The following is a 20846-nucleotide window of genomic DNA, read 5'->3' on the forward strand; positions in this document are numbered from 1 at the left end:
ATAAAAGCAGAGCAAGCTGAGTAGTAAGCAAGCAGTTTGATTTAAACACGCAATTAGTTGTGAAGTAAGTTATTGTGAAGTACTCTCAAAGTAGTCTAATAAAGATAATTTTGCATTATTGAATATTGGAGTTATTTACTCAACAGTTTAGCGATTCGAACGTTAGCAGAAGGTTTCAAATAAGCGGAATTTCCTTAAATTCGTTACAATACGATCATGGATCGCCAACCATACGAAAGAAAATTACGTGATACGTCTCACGTATAAGCAAAATGGGATTATAACATACGATAGCAAACTGAACGTAATTTATTTTCAATTCACAATAAATTTTACTATCCACATTAGGTTGGATTGTATTTTTAGCTCACAATAGATTTTGAACTGTCGAATTGGTCGCCAAAAATATAAAAAATAACGTAAATAACTGCGATGGAACCAATTCTAGTGTTTTTTTTTTAGCTCCAGTAATAGCGAAGACGATGAAAAGTTAAGAGAGTGCAGTAACCCTTTGGACTTATCGAACAAAGCCCTGATATGTATTATTTCTTTAAAACAAAAAATTATTGCAGTTTCTTGAAGAAATTTCGCTTAGCTTAAGAAGCTTTTAGTTACTTTCTGGAGAAGTACAATTTGAAGAAAGGCAATACTAAAGCGGATGTCTCGTCATGAATTCCGCCAATATTTCCTTTTGGATTGGATTAAGCTAGTTTGAATTCAACCTTTCTTAATAATTTCAGCTTTGTTATTGTATTTTATATATTCATCTGTTTTAACAACTTTCTTACATTTTCAATGAAAATTGTGTGTATACGATAGCCAGTTCGTGTTCCAATGAAAGTGGAACGTAACCTGTACGTTCACTCGCTCGTGACGTATGTTGCGATCCAAAATTGCGATCTAAGTAGTCCGTTCACGTGATGGCATAATCCGAAAATCGTGTTTTTACGTGACGAGTTATACGATCACGGATGTTACGATTTGGGCCCTGTACAACATCTGCACAAAACGATTTTTTCGAAGAGATCGAACCATGGCCAACAAAATCCATTTCCCGGCTTTGCTCCGTTAGACTGTAAACAAATTACGCCAAACTATTTCGCTTACTCAAAACTCAATACCCGCGGCGAGCTTTTCTGAAACTTTGTATTCAGTTGGCCTCTGGCACAAATTCCATTTCTTTTTTTAATTCTTTATGCATCCCAAAGACTACATACCCACTAACTTTTTAACATAATTTCTGCTCAAAACCTTTGAGACGGTGATAGATGAGTGTATAAAGTTCAAATAAACGGAAAATTTTTCTCCAAACATTCATACACCAAATGCAAGTCGGAAGACACGGCACTGCATAGGGTGGTTATAAGCATTGAGAAAGCCTTCGAATATAAGGAGTACTCCTTAGACATTGCGGGGGACTTTCAACGATGTCTCTAAACGGGCGACCATGAATGGAATTAACTACATTGAAGTATATGCAGCCGTAACCAGATGGATCGGCTGCATGTTGAATTGTAGGAAGTTTGTATGATTTAATAATCGGGGATTGCCCGTATTGCTGTTTTTTAAATGTATGAAACCATTTATTTGAAGCAATTTTTTAATTTTATAATTTATTTAATAATTTGGGAAACATTTAAACAACGTGACATCAGGACGGACAAGGCGACAGCTGTTTCGATTATACCTTGTAAATCTCTACAAAGCCTTTTCTCCCGCGAGTGGGAGACGAACCCGCACTCCTACGATAGTTGAAATGGTTATAAACGCATTCAGCTACGTCATGCCTTAGTTGTTGTAAAGTTTTTCCCAATTGCCTTCTTTTTGCATATTTTAATCTTTTACACAATGCATACTTCGTATGCAATTATGTGTCAAAGCTATGCTTGGTACGGCGGTTTTCAAAGAAACTTTGGTTTTTGTTGCTGTTTTTGTTCTATTTATAGAACTACAACGAATTAACCAATTTTGTCTGTTTGTATGATTTAATAATCGCGGATTGCCCGGAAGTTTACTTTACAATAGCGGTTGTATGAGCATCTTAGTCTGCTAAAGTGAAAGCAATCCCTGGAAAGAATCAGGTTAGGGAAAAGCATGCATCTATTGGGCCAACTAAAAAAGGCACATCCCTCGAAGCTTGCTCCGTAGACGTCCCATTTAGATTGGGGAGAGTTGCAGATGATCAACCAAGCGGGAAAGCCGTGGACCCAGGGGGCGGATGCCAAAACAATTATATTTGAAGTTCTTGGAGTGTGTGAATCGCCCAATAAATTGCAGTCTGACAAAGTACAAGTTATATGTATGTCTCTCAAGTTCACATTGACTTTTGAAATTTTTTTCCGAAAGGTGCTTACAATTTTCCTCCATAGAAAGTGTGAAACGTTTTTTTTTTATGGATAAATATCTGACACTTTTCGAAAAAAAAATTCACAAAAAGCAATCAAAATTTGAGAGACCTATAACTTGTACTTTGTTGGACTATAATTGAGTGGGCTACATAACTGCATACTCAAAAAACTTCAAATAAAAAGTTCGAAACTTTCGTACTTGTTGGAAAATGTTTTGAAGTTAGGTTTGCACTATTCAGTTACAAAATTCAAAGAAATGTTTTCTTAAATTATCGAAAATAAATAAAGAAAACAAGTAAGGAAGGCTTAATTCGGGTGTAACCGAACATTACATACTCAGCTGAGAGCTTTGGAGACAAAATAAGAGAAAATCACCATGTAGGAAAATGAACCTAGGGTAACCCTGGAATGTGTTTGTATGACATGGGTATCAAATGGAAGGTAATAAAGAGTACTTTAAAAGGGGTGGACCATAGTTCTACAGGTGGACGCCTTTTCGAGAAATCGCCATAAAGGTGGACCAGGGGTGACTCTATAATGTGTTTGTACGATATGGGTATCAAATTAAAGGTATTAATGAGGGGTTTAAAAGGGAGTGAAGGCGTTTTCGGGATATCGACCAAAATGTGGACCGGATAGACCCAGAATATCATCTGTCAGGTACCCCTAATTTATTTATATATGTTATACCACGAACAGTATTCCTGCCATGATTCCAAGGGTATTGATTCCTAAAGTTATATTTTGCATCGAAAAACCAATGCAATCGCCATGTTTCATCCCTTTTTTCGTATTTGGTATAGAATTATGGCAGTTTTTTCAATTTTCGAAATTTTCGATATCGAAAAAGTGGGCGTGGTCATAATCGGATTTCGGCAATTTTTTATACCAAGATAAAGTGAGTTCAGATAAGTACGTGAACTAAGTTTAGTAAAGATATATAGATTTTTGCTCAAGTCGTTAACGGCCGAGCGGAAGGATAGGCGGCCGACTGTGTATAAAAACTGGGCGTGGCTTCAATCGATTTCGCCCATTTTCACGGAAACAGTTATCATCATAGAAGCTACCCCCTTTCCAAGTTTCACAAGGATTGGTGAATTCTTGTTTGTTTGTTATGGCATTAAAAGTATTCTAGACAAATTAAATTAAAAAGGACGGAGTCACGCCCATTTTAAAATCTTCTTTTATTTTTGTATTTTGTTGCAACATATACTGGAGTTTAATCTTGACATAATTTACTTATATACTGTAAAGATATTCAATTTTTTGTTAAAATTTGACTTTTAAATTTTTATTTTAAATTGGGCGTGTACGTCGTCATCCGATTTTGCTAATTTTTATTTAGAACACATTAGGGCGGGTCGATTTAAAAATCGCTCATTGCTCTGTGAAAATCGTATTCTAGGGATCAACATAAGAAACTTTGCCGAAGGAACCATACCTCTAAAACGAATTCTGATGTCCCTCACAATTTTTTTGCCTCCCCACAAATCGACCCGGCCTAGAACACATATAGTAATAGGAGTAACGATCCTGCCAAATTTCATCATGATATCTTCAACTACTGCCAAACTTGTAAATTACCTTCTATGAAAAGTGGGCGGCGCCACGCCCATTGTCCAAAATTTTACAAATTTTCTATTCTGCGTCATAAGGTCAACCCACCTGCCAAGTTTCATCGCCTTATCCAACTTTGGTAACGAATTATCGCACTTTTTCGATTTTTCGAAATTTTCGATATCGAAAAAGTGAGCGTGGTTATAGTCCGATTTCGTTCATTTTAAATAGCGATCTGAAATGAGTGTCCAGGAACTTACATACCAAATTTCATTAAGATACCTCAACATTTACTCAAGTTATCGTGTTCACGGACAGACAGACGGACGGACGGACATGGCTAAATGAATTTCTTTTTTCGCCCAGATCATTTTGATATATAGAAGTCTATATCTATCTCGATTAGTTTATGCCGTTACGGGGTACCGTTATGCGACCAAAATTAATATACTCTGTGAGCTCTGCTCAGCTGAGTATTCTTAATTGACGAAATTTGAAAAAAGTTGCCACTGCCTTTATTTTGTTTGCTTGTTTTAGATTTTAACTTCGATAAACGGAGATATGCATACATCCGAAGAGAGTTGGGCCGAGCTTCTTTTCTAATTTGTAGTGTGCTTCTTTTTCAATTTTCTTACCAATATGCTTTATGCCGACTCCGAGTAGACACTCGTTTTACAAAAATTTTCTAAACTATTTTGATGTTAGTTGTCACGTCACTCTAGTCGTCGACCTTGGCTGGTAAGACCAGCAAACTACCCACTTAGCCGCTGCGGCCGCCAGTACCCAGATATATCCTCGGTTTGGTTCAGTACCCAGAGAAAAAATTTGTTGAGTACTGCATTCTCTCGATAAATAATAATCTGGCACGAATTAAGCCACGATGATGCCGAATTTTACTACCTTTATATTAGGTCCCTTTCATGTTTGTACCCTCATTTCCATACGAATTTTTGACCCGCGGAAAAGTCTTTTTCGGTAACTTCCCGTTGAGCTAGACACTTGATACATAGAATATAGTTCAGATCTGGGGGACATTACAATGCAAGTGAAAAAAATCCGGTAGGTGGCACGCGGCTCGAGATAGTAAGAAAACAAATTTTAATTTGAGAATCTTTCAATCCATTTTTAACTAACTTCCCGGTTACCTAGAGACTTGAGTTTTTGCACTTAGTTATATGCCTGGTGATAATACAACATATAGAAAACAAAGTTCCGCTAGGTGGCGCAGTAGTCAAAATAACTGCAAATCCTTTAAAAACGGGGGGAATCTTGCGATCGATTTTCGAGTAACTTCCCGATGAGCTAGTGAAACTTGGGCCGTAAGTCAGAACCCGGTGACAATGCAATATTTTATCAAAAAAATTCCGCTAGGTGGCGCATGGATCGATATATTGAGAATACTAGTTTTAAATTGGGAATCTTGCAATCGATTTTTAACTAACTTCCTGCATATCTAGAGACTTGAAACCTGAAATATAGTTTAAAACTCGGTGACAGTGCAATGTTTGATCAAAAAATTTGAGCTACGTAACGTACAAGTCGAACTATTTAGAAGATTAGGCCATACCTTCATGGCTAGCCTCCTGAGTGTTGCAGACGTTGTAGAATTCCACCTCGTTGAAGGCCCAACTCAATGTACGCCCTTGCATACTTTTAGGCGTACGCGAATTTCACCACGATTTTCAGCTGTGCAAATTAAGTAGCTGACAAACGAGGTGGAATTCTCTTGTTATGATGCGAGGTGGAATTCTGTTGTTTTCGCCAGTGTTGTCAGCGAAAATTCCACTAATTCTTATAAATCTTGCTATTTTGAACAAATAAATAATTTTCACTTACTTAAATTACTAATCAAAGTTACAGTTGCCCTTTTGTAGGCAGAACTAAAAAAAATAAATAAAAAGATGATAAAAAAATTTTAAGGACCACCTTTATATAAATGGACCAAAAAATAGAAAGCAATTTTTCCTTTAATACAAACATAGTATTGTTGAATTTTGACTAAAAAACTTTAACAATAGCTCTGGTAAAAGAATTTTGGGATTTAAAATTATAAAGGTGGAGCGCAATCTTTCAATTTAAGGCAAACCATGTACTTGGGATTAACTAATTGATTATTTAAATTTAAACACGCACTCTACCTTTATAATTTTAAATCCCAAAATTCTTTTACAAGAGCTATTGTTAAAGTTTTTTAGTCGAAATTCAACAAGACTAAGTCTGTATTAAAGGGAAAAATTGCCTTCTATTTTTTGGTCCATTTATATAAAGGTAGTCCATAAAATTTTTTGATCATCTTTTTATTTCTAATTCGCTGCGAGCTAGTTTAGAGTTTTCCTAATTATAACTTCTGTCGAATCCCTGTTGAAGTTGTTTTAGAGACAGACAACATTTATCGTGTTTTATTTTCTTTCTTTCTCGCTTCGTATCTATTCACTGATACTCATATTTTAATGTTTGGCTTATGTATCTATCTATATATATAAAAATCAAATTCTGTGTGTCTGTTCGCTATGGAAACATACATATTTCCCACACTTCAATCATCACCAAATTTTGGCTATAGGTTCCTTCGATCAATACGAAGGTTTGAGGCTAAAAATAATTTCGATATACAAATGGAATCTTTGGTACTGCATAACTCTGAAGGTATACATGCCAGAACATTGAAATTCAGTAAGGAGAATACTAGTTATATGAAGTCAATCCCTAACACCACCAAGAAAATGTGGAATTGGGAAAAAGGGGGCGTGGCACCTCCCATACAAATGAAATATATCATACTGCATATCTCTGGGTGTAATAATGGTAGGATAATGAAAATTGGTAAGGAGCTATATGACGTTAATGCCTAACACCTCCAGTAAAATGTGGAATTGGGAAAAAAGGGGTGTGGCACCTTCCCTACAAATGGGATTTTTCAGAACTATGGCTGCCGTACAAACTTAGATTATTTTAACACCTAAAGTTTGACTGCATTGTTGAGTTTGGCTGTTATTCCTTTTGGACCTTTAGTAATCTGCCGCCGTTAAAAAATGTGTTAGCTTCAGTCTATCTACATCTTCTATAAAAATCAAATTCTGTGTGTATGTTCGCTATGGAAACGTACATATTTCCCACACTTCAATCATCACCAAATTTTGGCTATAGGTTCCTTCGAGCAAAACGAAGGTTTTTTATATTTCAGAATTAAGAATTTTAAATATAATTTTTTTTTGGCTACGCGAACGAGCAAATTTAGCTCCCAAAAATGATCATGTTAACAAAATCAATGATCGCATTCCAAACCAAAATTAATGGTGAAGTGACGAAATATAAATCGATCAACACAGTTACAGATGAAGATCAAATTGTGAATTATCCAATTGAATTTCTAAACTCTTTAGAATCACCTGGAATGCCTGCGCATATATTAACTTTGAAAATTGGCACACCAATCATTCTTCTTCGGAATTTAGACCCACCAAAATTGTGCAATGGAACCAAACTTTGCGTTAAGAAATTAATTCCGAATGTAATCGAAGCAACAATCATCTGCGGTAAAAGTAAAGGTGAAGATGTGCTCATACCACGGAACCCAATGATTCCTACAGATTTGCATTCAATTTTAAGCTCTTACATTTTCCTGTACGCCTTGCTTTTGAAATTACAATCAACGAAGCACAAGGACAATCGCTTACTGTTGCAGGTTTAAATTTACAGAGTCCATGCTTTTCCCCATGACCTGCTATATGTTGCTTGCACATAGAGTAGGAACGCCTAAAAATTTGTTTATCTTTGCACCGAACGAAAAAAACCAAAAATATTGTGTACCCACTTGCATTACAATAAGATACAATGATAAAGTGTTTTAAACGAAAATTTCACAAAATATGCGTTCAAAATTCAATTCAATTTACAGAACAATAAACTAAATTATCAACAAACAAAACAGAAAAAACAACGCAACATTCATTCGATCTCGGGCGTTACAACGTACGCCGGTAAAGCTAGTATAAATTATAAAATTAAAATGTGAAACACCACACAACTAAAATTGCCAACTCGCCCCTTATATCGCCTATAACATAAATATGTATTTATATATAAACTTACATGTATTATTTTTTGCTACAGCCGCAAATGCAATCGTTGGCGTCGCTTGAATCACAGATTGGCCCTGAATGTTGTTGCTAATATTACTTGTAACGACTGCGGCTGGTATTGTTGTTGCTCCACTTCCTATTACTGACGAATTTGCCGCATTTAAACTAGGCGCTGGCGCATGTTGTTGCAATGCAGAACTATGCCCAGCTGTCATTGCGACTGCTGCGGCAACGGTCGCTGCCAAAGTTGGCGCACCACCCACTAAATTATTTGTTGCTGCTTGCGCTGCTGATGTTGGTACAGATTGAACGCCCATGGCCGCTGCGACCACTGCTGCGGTTGTCGGTTGCTGCTGCTGCATCTGTTGCGGATGATTTTTATTGGGTGTCGAACTAACTGCTTTGTTTGAAGACGCTTAAACACAAAGAAAAGACAAAATGAAAAAAAATGTTAATTTACAAGTTTATAAAATTTTGTCTAAAACTGTGTGCTTCAATACTTATTGTAGCGAAAAGGACATTTTCGGAAGCTTTTGAGCTTTTGAAGAGTGTTATCGATGTGTTATCGCTCCGGAACCAAGAACTTAGCACGACTAACTTGAGTGGGCTGATATGCGCCGTGGTGGTAGTTGTATATGTGAAGGCGTTTTCGAGATATCGGACCAAGGTGACCCAGAACATCATCTGTCTGGTACCGCTAATTTATTTATATATGTAATACCACGAAAAGTATTCCTGTCATGATTCCAAGGGCTTTGGATTTCGCCCTGCAGAACTTTTTCATTTTCTTCTACTTAATATGGTAGATGTCACCCCCATTTTACAAAGTTTTTTCTAAAGTTATATTTTGCGCCAAAAAACCAATCCAATCACCATGTTTCATCCCCTTTTTCGTATTTGGTATTTTATTATGGCATTTTTTAATTTTTCGAAATTTTCGATATCGAAAAAGTGGGCGTGGTCATAGTCGGATTTCGCCCATTTTTAATACCAAGATAAAGTGAGTTCAGATAAGTACGTGAACTAAGTTTAGTAAAGATATATCGATTTTTGGTCAAGTTATCGTGTTACCGGCCGAGCGGAAGGACAGACGGTCGACTGTGTATAAAAACTGGGCGTGGTTTCAATCGATTTCACCCATTTTCACAGAAAACAGTTATCGTCATAGAAGCTCTGCCCTTACCAAATTTCACAAGGATTGGTTAATTTTTGTTCGACTTATGGCATTAAAAGTATTCTAGACAAATTAAATGAAAAAGGGCGGAGCCATGCCCATTTTGAAATTTTCTTTTATTTTTGTATTTTGTTGCACCATATCATTACTGAAGTTGAATGGTGACATAATTTACTTATATACTGTAAAGATATTCAACTTTTTGTTAAAATTTGACTTGCAAAAAAAAAAAAAAATTTTAAGTGGGCGTGTTCGTCATCCTTTTTTGCAAATTTTTATTTAGCACACATACAGTAATAGGAGTAAGGTTCCTGCCAAATATAGACATCTGAGATGAGTTCCCAGGAACTTACATCATTAAGATACCTCAAAATTTACTCAAGTTATCGTGTTTACGGACGGACGGACGAACATCGCTAAATTGAAATTTTTTTTCTGTGGGCTCTGCTCATCTGAGTATAAAAATATACTTTTTGGTTACTGGAATATAAATTTATTCCGTGTTGATTCACTTTATATTCCAAAATGAAACCAATTTCAATGAGGAAAGCTCGTGTAACGCTGAAGTCAATCACTTTACTAGAGACAGGTAAGCGACTAGAATTTTTAAAACAAATATGCAAAGGCATCTATTTCTGTTATTTTTATTTCATTGCGTTTTATATAAAACTGGACTTAATGTCTTTTGGGCAAATTTTTAAAATATATCATAATATCTCGAAAAACGGAAATTTCGCGTTACATCAGTTTACAATATAATCAGACCAATTCTAAATATTCTCGCGGAATTTTGTTCTCGCGGATTTTTTTATTCCCGCGGAAAAATTCCTCCAATTCTGTTCTCCTAGGGAGAACAATAATTGGGGAACAGGAATTTCGAATTTTCGAAGTCATCGAGATCTAAACAAATTTAGAAAAACGATCAGTGGTGCTCTCCTCCTCCCGCCATCCGCCCTCCTTCAATTGTTTTTATTAGCACGCTTTTGTTAGCTTTACCTGTATGTTTCTTTGTAACTCTTCATTCGCTCCAACGCGCCTGCTGCCTTATTAACATGGTTTTATAATTATCTTCACCCTATTTGTAATCCCGGTGACCCCCTATCGTGCGATTTCTTTAATTTGATGCTGGAGAAAATTATACTAGCTGCAGAACTTAACCGCACTGGAACAATATACTATAAAAGCGTGCAATTACTGGCATATGCTGATGACATTGATATCATCGGCCTAAACACCCGCGCTGTTAGTTCTGCTTACTCCAAACTGGAAAAAGAAGCGGTAAAGATGGGTTTGATGGTGAATGAGGACAAAACGAAGTACCTGCTGTCATCCAGCAAAGAATCAGCGCATACGCGCCTTGGCAACCACGCTACTGTTGGCAGCCATAATTTCGAAATAGTAAAAGACTTCGTTTATTTGGGAACCAGCATCAACACTAGCAACAACATCAGCACTGAAATCCAGCGAAGAATCAATCTTGCCAATAAATGCTACTTCGGACTAGGTAGGCAATTGAAAAGTAAAGTCCTCTCTCGGCGAACGAAAATCATACTCTACAAGTCACTTATCGTACCCGTCCTGCTATATGGGGCAGAAGCATGGACCATGACAACAGCAGATGAAGCGGCTTTGGGAGTGTTCGAGAGAAAAGTTCTTCGAAAGATTTATGGACCTCTACGCGTTGGCGATGGCGAGTGCCGAAGAAGATTTAATGATGAGCTGTACGAGCTATACGCAGACATCAACATAGTCCAGCGAATTAAAACGCAGCGGCTGCGCTGGCTAGGCCATGTTATGCGAATGAAAGATGATGCTCCGGCCAAGAAAGTGTTTCTATCGGAACCCGTCTATGGAAGCAGAGGTAGAGGGCGGCCCCCACTCCGTTGGAAGGACCAGGTGGAAAACGATTTAAACTCCCTTGGTGTGACCAATTGGCGCCGGTTGGCGGAGCGAAGGAGCGACTGGCGCGCCTTGTTGGACGGCCATAACCGTTTAGGCGGTTAAGCGCCAATTAAGAAAGTAAGTAAGTATTTTTAATCCCGTTAGGGTCATATCGAGACCCTTCCGGGATCGTTTCTGGATGGTTTTCGGGATCCGTCCGGGATCCCGTCAGGGTTATTTTGGGACATTTTCGGGACTATTTCGCGATCATTTGGGGATCCTTCCGGCATCATTTCTGGATGGTTTTCGGGATCCCGTCGGGGTCACTTCAGAAATTTTTCTCGACTAATACGGGATCATTTAGGGTACCTTCCGGCAACATTGCTAGGTGGGTTTCGGGATCCGTCCGGGATCCCGTGTTGGTAATTTCGGGACTATTTCTCGACTAATACACGATCAATTGGGGACCCTTTCGGCATCATATCAGACTGGTTTTCGGGATCCGTCCGGGATCCCGTCGGGGTAATTTCGGGACTATTTCGGAATCATATGGGGTGCCTTCCGGCATCATTTCTAGATGGTTTTCGGGATCCCGTCGGGGTCATTTCGGGACTTTTTCTCGACTAATACGGGATCATTTGGGGACCCTTTCGGCATCATTTCTGGATTGTTTTCGGGTTCCGTCCGGGATCCCGTCAGGGTCATTTCGGAACTATTTCGGGATCATTTGGGTTACCTTCCGGGATCATTTCTAGATGGTTTTCTGGATCCGTCGGGGTCATTTCGGGACTTTTTCTCGACTAATACGTGATCATTTGGGGTACCTTCCGGCATCATTTCTGGATAGTTTTCGGATCCGTCCGGGATCCCATCAGGGTAATTTTGAGACTTTTTCTCGACTAATACGGGATCATTTGGGGACCCTTTCGGCATCATATCTGGATGGTTTTCGTGATCTGTCCGGGATTCCGTCGGGTCATATCGGGACTATTTCGGGATCATTTGGGGTGCCTTCCGGCATCATTTCTAGATGGTTTTCGGGATCCATCCGGGATCCCGTCGGGGTCATTTCGGGACTTTTCATTGACTAATACGGGATCATTTGGGGACCCTTTCGGCATCATTTCTGGATAGTTTTCGGGATCCGTCCGGGATCCCATCAGGGTCATTTTGAGACTTTTTCTCGACTAATACGAGATCATTTGGGGACCCTTCCGGCATCATATCTGGATGGTTTTCGGGATCCCGGAGGGGTCATTTCGGGATCATTTGGGGACCCTTTCGGCATCATTTCTGGATGGTTTTCGGGATCCGTCCGGGATCCCGTCAGGGTAATTTTGAGACTTTTTCTCGAATAATACTGGATCATTTCAGGTACCCTCCGGCATCATTTCTGGATGGTTTTCGGGATCCCGTCTTCGTCATTTCGGGACTTTTTCTCGCCTAATACGGGATCATTTGGGAACCCTTCGGCATCATATCTTGATGGTTTTCGGGATCCGTCCGGGATCCCGTAGGGTCATTTCGGGACTATTTCGGGATCATTTGGGGTGCCTTCCGGCATCATTTCTAGATGGTTTTCGGGATCCGTCTGGGATCACGTCGGGGTTATTTCGAGACTATTTCGGGATCATTTGGGGTACCTTCCGGCACCATTTCTAGATGGTTTTCGGGATCCCGTCAGGGTCATTTCGGGATCCTTTGGGGTGCCTTCCGGCATCATTTCTAGATGGTTTTCGGGATCCGTCCGGGATCCCGTCGGAGTCACTTAGGGACTTTTTCTCGACTAATACGGGATCATTTGAGGTACCTTCCGGCATCATTTCTATATGGTTTTAGGACTCCGTCCGGGACCCCGTTGGGGTCAGTTCGGGACTTCTTCGCGACTAATACGGGACCATTTGGGGACCTTTTCGGCTTCATTTCTGAATGGTTTTCGGGATCCGTACGGGATCCTGCCAGGGTCATTTCGGGACTATTTCCGGATCAATTGGGGTACCTTCAGGCATCATTTCTATATGGTTTTCGGGATCCTTCCGGGATCCCGTCGGGATTATTTCGGGACTTTTTATCGACTGGTGCCGGATCATTTGGGGACCCTTCTGGATGGTTTTCGGGATCCGTCCGGGATCCCTTGGGGTCATTTCGGGACTTCTTCGGGACCATTTCGGGATAATTTGGGGTATTTTCGGGCATCATTTCTGTATGGTTTTCGGGATCATTTGGAGTCCCTTCCGGCATAATTTTTGGATGGTTTTCGGTCATTTCGGGACTATTAGGGGATCATTTGAGGACCTTTCCGGCATCATTTCTGAATAATTTTTGGGAACCGTCCAGGATCCCGTCGGGGTAATTTCTGGACTTTTCCGATACTATTTCGGGATCATTTTGGGGCCCTTCCAAGATCATTTCTGGATGGATTTCGAGATCTGTCCGGGATCCCTCAGGGTTATTTAGGAATCCGTTGGAGATCACGTCAGGGTCATTTCGGGACTATTAGGGGATCAGTTGAGGACCTTTCCGGCATCATTTCTGGATAGTCTTCGGGATCCGTCCGGGATCCTGTCGGGGTCATTTCAGGACTTTTTCGGGACTAATACAGGATTATTTGGGACCCTTTTCGGAATCATTTCTGTACGGTTTTCGCGATCCGTTGTGGATCCCCTCGGGGTCATTTCGGTAGTTTTTCTGGATTATGGCGGAATAATTTAAGGACCCTTCCTGGATATTTTCTGGATGGTTTTTAGAACCGTCCGGGAGCCCGTCGGGGTCATTTCGGAACTTTTGCGGGACTATTTCGGGATCATTTTGGTACCCTTCAGGCATCATTTCTTAGTGGTTCTCTGGATAAGTCCAGAATCGCGTCGTTGTTATTTCGGGTTTTTTGGGACTATTCCGGGAACTTTTGGAGACCCTTCCGTGGCATTTCTAGATGGTTTTCGGGATCCATCCGCGATAGCGTCGGGGTCATTTCGTGGATTTTTCTGGGGATCCTATCAGGTTATCAGCTCATTTAGTTCTTTTTTTACTCAATTACAAAAATAAAATGCATTAGACAGAAAATTTTTTTAAACAGATAACTTGATAAGCAGGCTAACGAGAATACCCCATATATTTAATTTTCTCCTTGCGGACGGGGCCGCGGGTAAAGGCTAGTCTAATATCTAATATATATTATAAATGGGAAAGTTTGGATGTTAAGATGTTTGGATGTTTAGATGTTTGGATGTTTGGATGTTTGGATGTTTGGATGTTTGGATGTTTGGATGTTTGTCCAGAGGTTTGTCTTTGTGACTCAATAACGCAAGAACGGCTGGACCGATTTGGATGAAATTTTGCACACATATAGCCAATAGTCTAGAAGGATCTACTAGCTATATATTTTTCAAAAGGGGCGTGGTCTCCGCCCCTAGGAACAGTTATAATTTAATTATTATATTTTTTCGTCTTTGCGACTGAATCACGCCAGAATGGCTACACGGATTTTGATGAAATTTGGGACACAGGACAGTAGTCTACTAGCGAAATTTTTTTCGAACATGGAAAGAGGGGTGGGGGTCCCAAGACCCTTCGAGAAATTATTTTTCATAATTTTTACACATTATAACTTACGGCCTTCACCCAATATCACAGACTCAAGGGGTCAAATAAGTCGAGGGCTTACAAAGTAAGCAGTGACACCCTCCGCCCGCCCCCCTTTATCTCCCCCTCTGGTGTAAAATCCATAAATTGTTATAACTCAATCTAAATTTTCTCCTAAATCAATAGTTTTTGGTATCTGGTACATACAGAACGAGATCTAGACAATTTTGGAGGAACGATCAGTGGTCCTCTCCTCTACTCCCGCCATCCGCCCTCCATCAATTGTTTTTATTAGCACGCTTTTATTAGCTTTACCTGTATGTTTCTATGTAACTTTTTATTCGCTCCAATGCGCCTGCTGCTTATTAACATGGTTTTATAATTAGCTTCACCTTATTTGTAATCCCGTAAGGGTTCATATCGAGGACCCTTCCGGATCATTTCTGGATGGTTTTCGGGATCGGTCCGGGATTACGCCCGGGGTAATTTCGGGACTTTTTCGGGACTATTTTCGGGATCATTTTGGGACCCTTCCGGGATCATTTCTGTATAGTTTACGGGATCCGTCCGGGATCCCGTCGGGGTTATTTTGGAACATTGGGACTATTCCGGAATCATTTCGGGACTATTTCGCAATCATTTGGGGACCCTTCCGGCATCATTTCTGGATGGTTTTCGGGATCCGTGCGGGATCTCGTCGGGGTCATATGGGGACTTTTTCGGGATCATTTGAGGGCTCTTCCGGCTTCATTTCTGGATGGTTTTCGGGATCCGTCCGGGATATCGTCGGGGTAATTTGGGGACTTTTTCGGTATCATTTGGGGGCTCTTCCGGCATCATTTCTGGATGGTTTTCGGGATCCGTTCGGGATCTCGTCGGGGTCATTTGGGGACTTTTTCGGGATAATTTTGGGGCTCATCCGGCATCATTTCTGGATGGTTTTCGGGATCCGTCCGGGATCCCGTCGGGGTCATTTCGGGACTTTTTCGCGACTAATACGGGATCATTTGGGAACCCTTTCGGCATCATTTCTGGATGGTTTTCGGGATCCGTCCGGGATCCCGTCGGGGTCATTTCGGGACTTTTTTGCGAATAATACGGGATCATTTGGGAACCCTTTCGGCATCATTTCTGGATGGTTTTCGGGATCCGTTCGGGATCCCATTAGGGTAATTTCGGGACTATTAGGGGATCATTTGGGAACCTTTCCGGCATCATTTCTGGATAATTTTCGGGATCCGTCCGGAATGCCGACGAAGTCATTTCGGGACAATTTCGGGATCATTTGGGATACCTACCGGCATCATTTCTGGATGGTTTTTGGGATTCGTCCGGGATCCCGTCATGGTCCTTTCGGACTTTTTTTCGACTAATACGGGATCATTTGCGGACCCTTTCGGCATCATTTCTGGATAGTTGTCGGGATCCCGTCACGGTCATTTCGGGACTATTGGGGGATCAGTTGAGGACCTTTCCGGCATCATTTCTGTATTGTTTTCGGAATCCTTTCGGGATCCCGTCAGGGTCATTTTGGGACTTTTTCGGGGCTAATACGGGATCATTTGGGGATCCTCTAGGGGTCGTTTCGTGACTTTTTCTGTTTTATTTCGGGATCACTTGGGGACCCTTCCGGCATAATTTCTTGATGGTTTGCCGGATCCATCAGGGTCATTTCGGGACCATTTTGGGATCATTTGGGGACCCTTCCGAGATCATTTCTGGATCCGTCCGGGATGCCGTAGGAGCCATTTCGGGATTTTTTGTTACTTTTCCGGGATAGTTTTTGGACCCTTCCGGGATCATTTCTGGATCTGTGCGGGATCCCATCTGGGTCATTTCCGGCCTATTTCGGGATCATTTTGGGATTCTTCCGGAATCATTTCTGTATGGTTTTCGCGATCCGTCGTTGATTCCCTCGGAGCCATTTCGGAACCTTTTCTGGAGTATGTCGGGGTCATTTGGGGACTTTTTCGGGATCATTTGGGGCTCTTCCGGCATCATTTCTGGATGGTTTTCGGGATCCGTGCGGGATCTCGTCGGGGTCATTTGGGGACTTTTTCGGGATCATTTGGGGGCTCTTCCGGCATCATTTCTGGATGGTTTTCGGGATCCGTCCGGGATATCGTCGGGGTCATTTGGGGACTTTTTCGGGATCATTTGGGGGCTCTTCCGGCATCATTTCTGGATGGTTTTCGGGATCCGTCCGGGATCCCATCAGGGTAATTTCGGGACTATTAGGGGATCATTTGTGGACCTTTCCGGCATCATTTCTGGATAATTTTCGGTATCCGCCCGGGATGCCGACGAGGTCATTTCGGGATTATTTCGGGATCATTTAGGATACCTACCGGCATCATTTCTGGATGGTTTTTGGGATTCGTCCGGGATCCCGTCGGGGTCATTTCGGGACTTTTTCTCGACTAATACGGGATCATTTGCGGACCCTTTCGGCATAATTTCTGGATAGTTGTCGGGATCCGTTCGGGATCCCGTCACGGTCATTTAGGAACTATTAGGGGATCATTTGAGGACCTTTCCGGCATCATTTCTGGATAGTTTGTGGAATCCTTTCGGGATCCCGTCAGGGTCATTTCGGGGCTTTTTCGGGATCATTTAAGGATGGCTTTCAGGATTCGTCCGGGAACCCGTCAGGGTAATTTCTGGACTTTTCCGAGATTATTTCGGGATCATTTTGGGACCTTCCCAAGATCATTTCTGGATGGATTTCGGGATTTGTCCGGGATGCCCTCAGGGTCATTTTGAGACTATTAGGTGAGCATTTGAGGACCGTTCCGGCATCACTTCTGGATGGTTTTCGGTATCCGTTCAGATTCCCGTCGGAATAATTGCGGGACTTTTTCGGGATCATTGGGGTCCCTTCCGACATCATTTCTGGATGGTTTTTGGGATTCGTCCGGCATCCCGTCGGGGTCATTTCGGGACTTTTTCTCGACTAATACGGGATCATTTGCGGGCCCTTTCGGTATCATTTCTGGATAGTTGTCGGGATCCGTTCGGGATCCCGTCAGGGTCTTTTCGGAACTATTGGGAGATCATTTGAGGACCTTTCCGGCATCATTTCTGGTTAGTTTTCGGGATCCTTTCCGGGTCCCATCAGGGTAATTTCGGGACTTTTTCGGCATTATTTAAGATTGGTTTTCAGGATTCGTCCGGGATCCGTCAGGGTAATTTCTTGACTTTTCCCAGACTATTTCGGGATAATTTTGGGACCCTCCCAAGATCATTTCTGGATGGATTTCGGGATCTGTCCGGGATGCCGTCAGGGTCATTTTGGGACTATTAGGTGATCATTTGAGGACCTTTTCGGCATCACTTCTGGATGGTTTTCGGTATCCGCTCAGGATCCCGTCGGAATTATTGCGGGACTTTTTCGGGATCATTTGGTGTCCCTTCCGGCATCATTTCTGGATGGTTTTTGGGATTCGTCCGGCATCCCGTCGGGTTAATTTCGGGACTTTTTCTCGACTAATACGTGATCATTTGCGGGCCCTTTCGGCATCAGTTCTAGATAGTTGTCGGGATCCGTTTGGGATCCCTTCAAGGTCTTTTCGGAACTATTAGGTGATCATTTGAAGACATTTCCGGCATCATTTCTGGATAGTTTTCGGGATCCTTTCGGGGTCCAGTCAGGGTCATTTCGGGACTTTTTCGGGATCATTTAGAGATGGCTTTCAGGATTCGTCCGGGAACCCGTCAGGGTAATTTCTGAACTTTTCCGAGACTATATCGGGATAATTTTGGGACCTTCCCAAGATCATTTCTGGATGGATTTTGGGATCAGTCCGGGATGCCGTCAGGGTCATTTTGGTATTAGGTGATCTTTTGAGGACCTTTCCGGCATCACTTCTGGATGGTTTTCGGTATCCGATCAGGATCCCCTCGGAATCATTGCGGGACTTTTTCGGGATCATTTGGGGTCCCTCCCAAGATCATTTCTGGATGGATTTCGGGATCTGTCCGGGATCCCGTCAGGGTCATTTAGGGGTGCGTTCGAGATCCCGTCAGAGTCATTTCGGGACTTCTTCGGGACTATATCGGGATCATTTCTGGATGGTTTATGGGATCCGTCCATGACCCCTTAAGGGTCATTTCGGGACTATTAGGTGATCATTTGAGGATCTTTCCGGCATCACTTCTGGATGATTTTCGGTATCCGTTCGGGATCCCGTCGGAATCAATGCGGGACTTTTACGGAATCATTTGGGATTCCTTCCGGCATAATTTCTGGATGGTTTTTGGGATTTGTCCGGGATCCCGTCGGGGTTATTTCGGGACCTTTTCGGGGCTACTACGGGATCATTTGGGGATCCTCTAGGGGTCGTTTCGTGACTTTTTCTGTATTATTTCGGGATCATTTTGGGGACCCTTTCGGCATAATTTCTTGATGGTTTGCCGGATCCATCAGGGTCATTTCGGGAACATTTTGGGATCATTTGGGGACCCTTCCGAGATCATTTCTGGATCCGTCCGGGATGCCGTAGGAGCTATTTCGGGATTTTTTGTTACTTTTCCGGGATGGTTTTTGCACCCTTCCGGGATCATTTCTGGATCTGTGCGGGATCCCATCTGGGTCAATTCCGGACTATTTCGGGATCATTTTGGAATCCTTCCGGAATCATTTCTGTATGGTTTTCGCGATCCATCGTGGATCCCCTCGGAGCCATTTCGGAACTTTTTCTGGAGTTAGTCGGGATAATTTAGGGTCCCTTCCTGGATATTTTCTGGATGGTTTTTGAGATCCGCCCGGGAGCCCGTCGGGGTCATTTCGGAACCTTTCGGGATCATTTTGGAACACCTTCAGGGATCATTTCTGTGTGGTTCTCTGGATACGTCTAGAATCGTGTCGCTCTCATTTCGGGTTTTTTTGGGACTATTCGGGGAACTTTTGGAGACCCTTTCGGGGCATTTCTGGATGGTTTTCGGGATCCGTCCGCGATAGCGTGGAGGTCATTTCGTAGCTTTTTCTGGATAATTTCGGGATCATTTGGGATCCTATCAGGTTATCAGCTCATTTAGTTCTTTTTTTTACTCAATTACAAAAATAAAAATGCATTAGACAGAAAACAAAATTTTAAACAGATAATAAGCAGGCTAACGCGAATAGCCCATATATTTATAATTTTCCTTGCGGACGGGGCCGCGGGTAAAGGCTAGTCTAATATATATTATAAATGGGAAAGTTTGGATGTTAAGATGTTTGGATGTTTGGATGTTTAGATGTTTGGATGTTTGGATGTTTGGATGTTTGGATGTTTGGATGTTTGGATGTTTGTCCAGACGTTTGTCTTTGTGACTCAATAACGCAAGAACGGCTGGACCGATTTGGATGAAATTTTGCACACATATAGCCAATAGTCTAGAAGGATCTACTAGCTATATATTTTTCAAAAGGGGCGTGGTCCCCGCCCCCTAGGAACAGTTATAATTTAATTATTATATTTTTTCGTCTTTGTGTCTGAATCACGCCAGAATGGCTACACGGATTTTGATGAAATTTGGGACACAGACAGTAGTCTACTAGCGAAATTTTTTTCGAACATGGAAAGAGGGGTGGGGGTCCCACGACCCTTCGAGAAATTATTTTTCATAATTTTTACACATTATAACTTTACATATACTGGCCTTCACCAATATCACAGACTCAAGGGGTCAAATAAGTCGAGGGCTTACAAAGTAAGCAGTGACACCCTCCGCCCGCCCCCCTTTATCTCCCCCTCTGGTGTAAAATCCATAAATTGTTATAACTCAATCTAAATTTTCTCCTAAATCAATAGTTTTTGGTATCTGGTACATACAGAACGAGATCTAGACAATTTTGGAGGAACGATCAGTGGTCCTCTCCTCTACTCCCGCCATCCGCCCTCCATCAATTGTTTTTATTAGCACGCTGTTATTAGCTTTACCTGTATGTTTCTATCTAACTTTTTATTCGCTCCAATGCGCCTGCTGCCTTATTAACATGGTTTTATAATTAGCTTCACCTTATTTGTAATCCCGTAAGGGTCATATCGAGACCCTTCCGGGATCATTTCTGGATGGTTTTCGGGATCGGTCCGGGATTACGCCGGGGTAATTTCGGGACTTTTTCCGGACTATTTCGGGATCATTTTGGGACCCTTCCGGGATCATTTCTGTATAGTTTACGGGATCCGTCCGGGATCCCATCGGGGTTATTTTGGAACATTTTCGGGACTATTCCGG

General features: G+C 41.7%; 1 protein-coding gene across 5 annotated transcripts in view; it reads right to left on the bottom strand.

Moving 5' to 3' along the window:
- Not3 (CCR4-associated factor Not3) overlaps positions 1-20846 on the bottom strand; it is a 107512-nt gene that overhangs the window by 13095 nt on the left and 73571 nt on the right. For 4 of the 5 annotated variants that reach the window (XM_067765034.1, XM_067765033.1, XM_067765032.1 and 1 more), the window contains one exon: positions 7998-8402. In XM_067765034.1, the coding sequence (XP_067621135.1) occupies positions 7998-8402 (405 nt within the window). The remainder of the gene's footprint in view (positions 1-7997; positions 8403-20846) is intronic. The other variant, XM_067765035.1, reaches the window with a different exon arrangement.

The sequence above is a fragment of the Eurosta solidaginis genome, chromosome 2, assembly GCF_040869045.1.
Source record: "Eurosta solidaginis isolate ZX-2024a chromosome 2, ASM4086904v1, whole genome shotgun sequence".
Taxonomy (NCBI): Eukaryota; Metazoa; Arthropoda; class Insecta; order Diptera; family Tephritidae; genus Eurosta; species Eurosta solidaginis.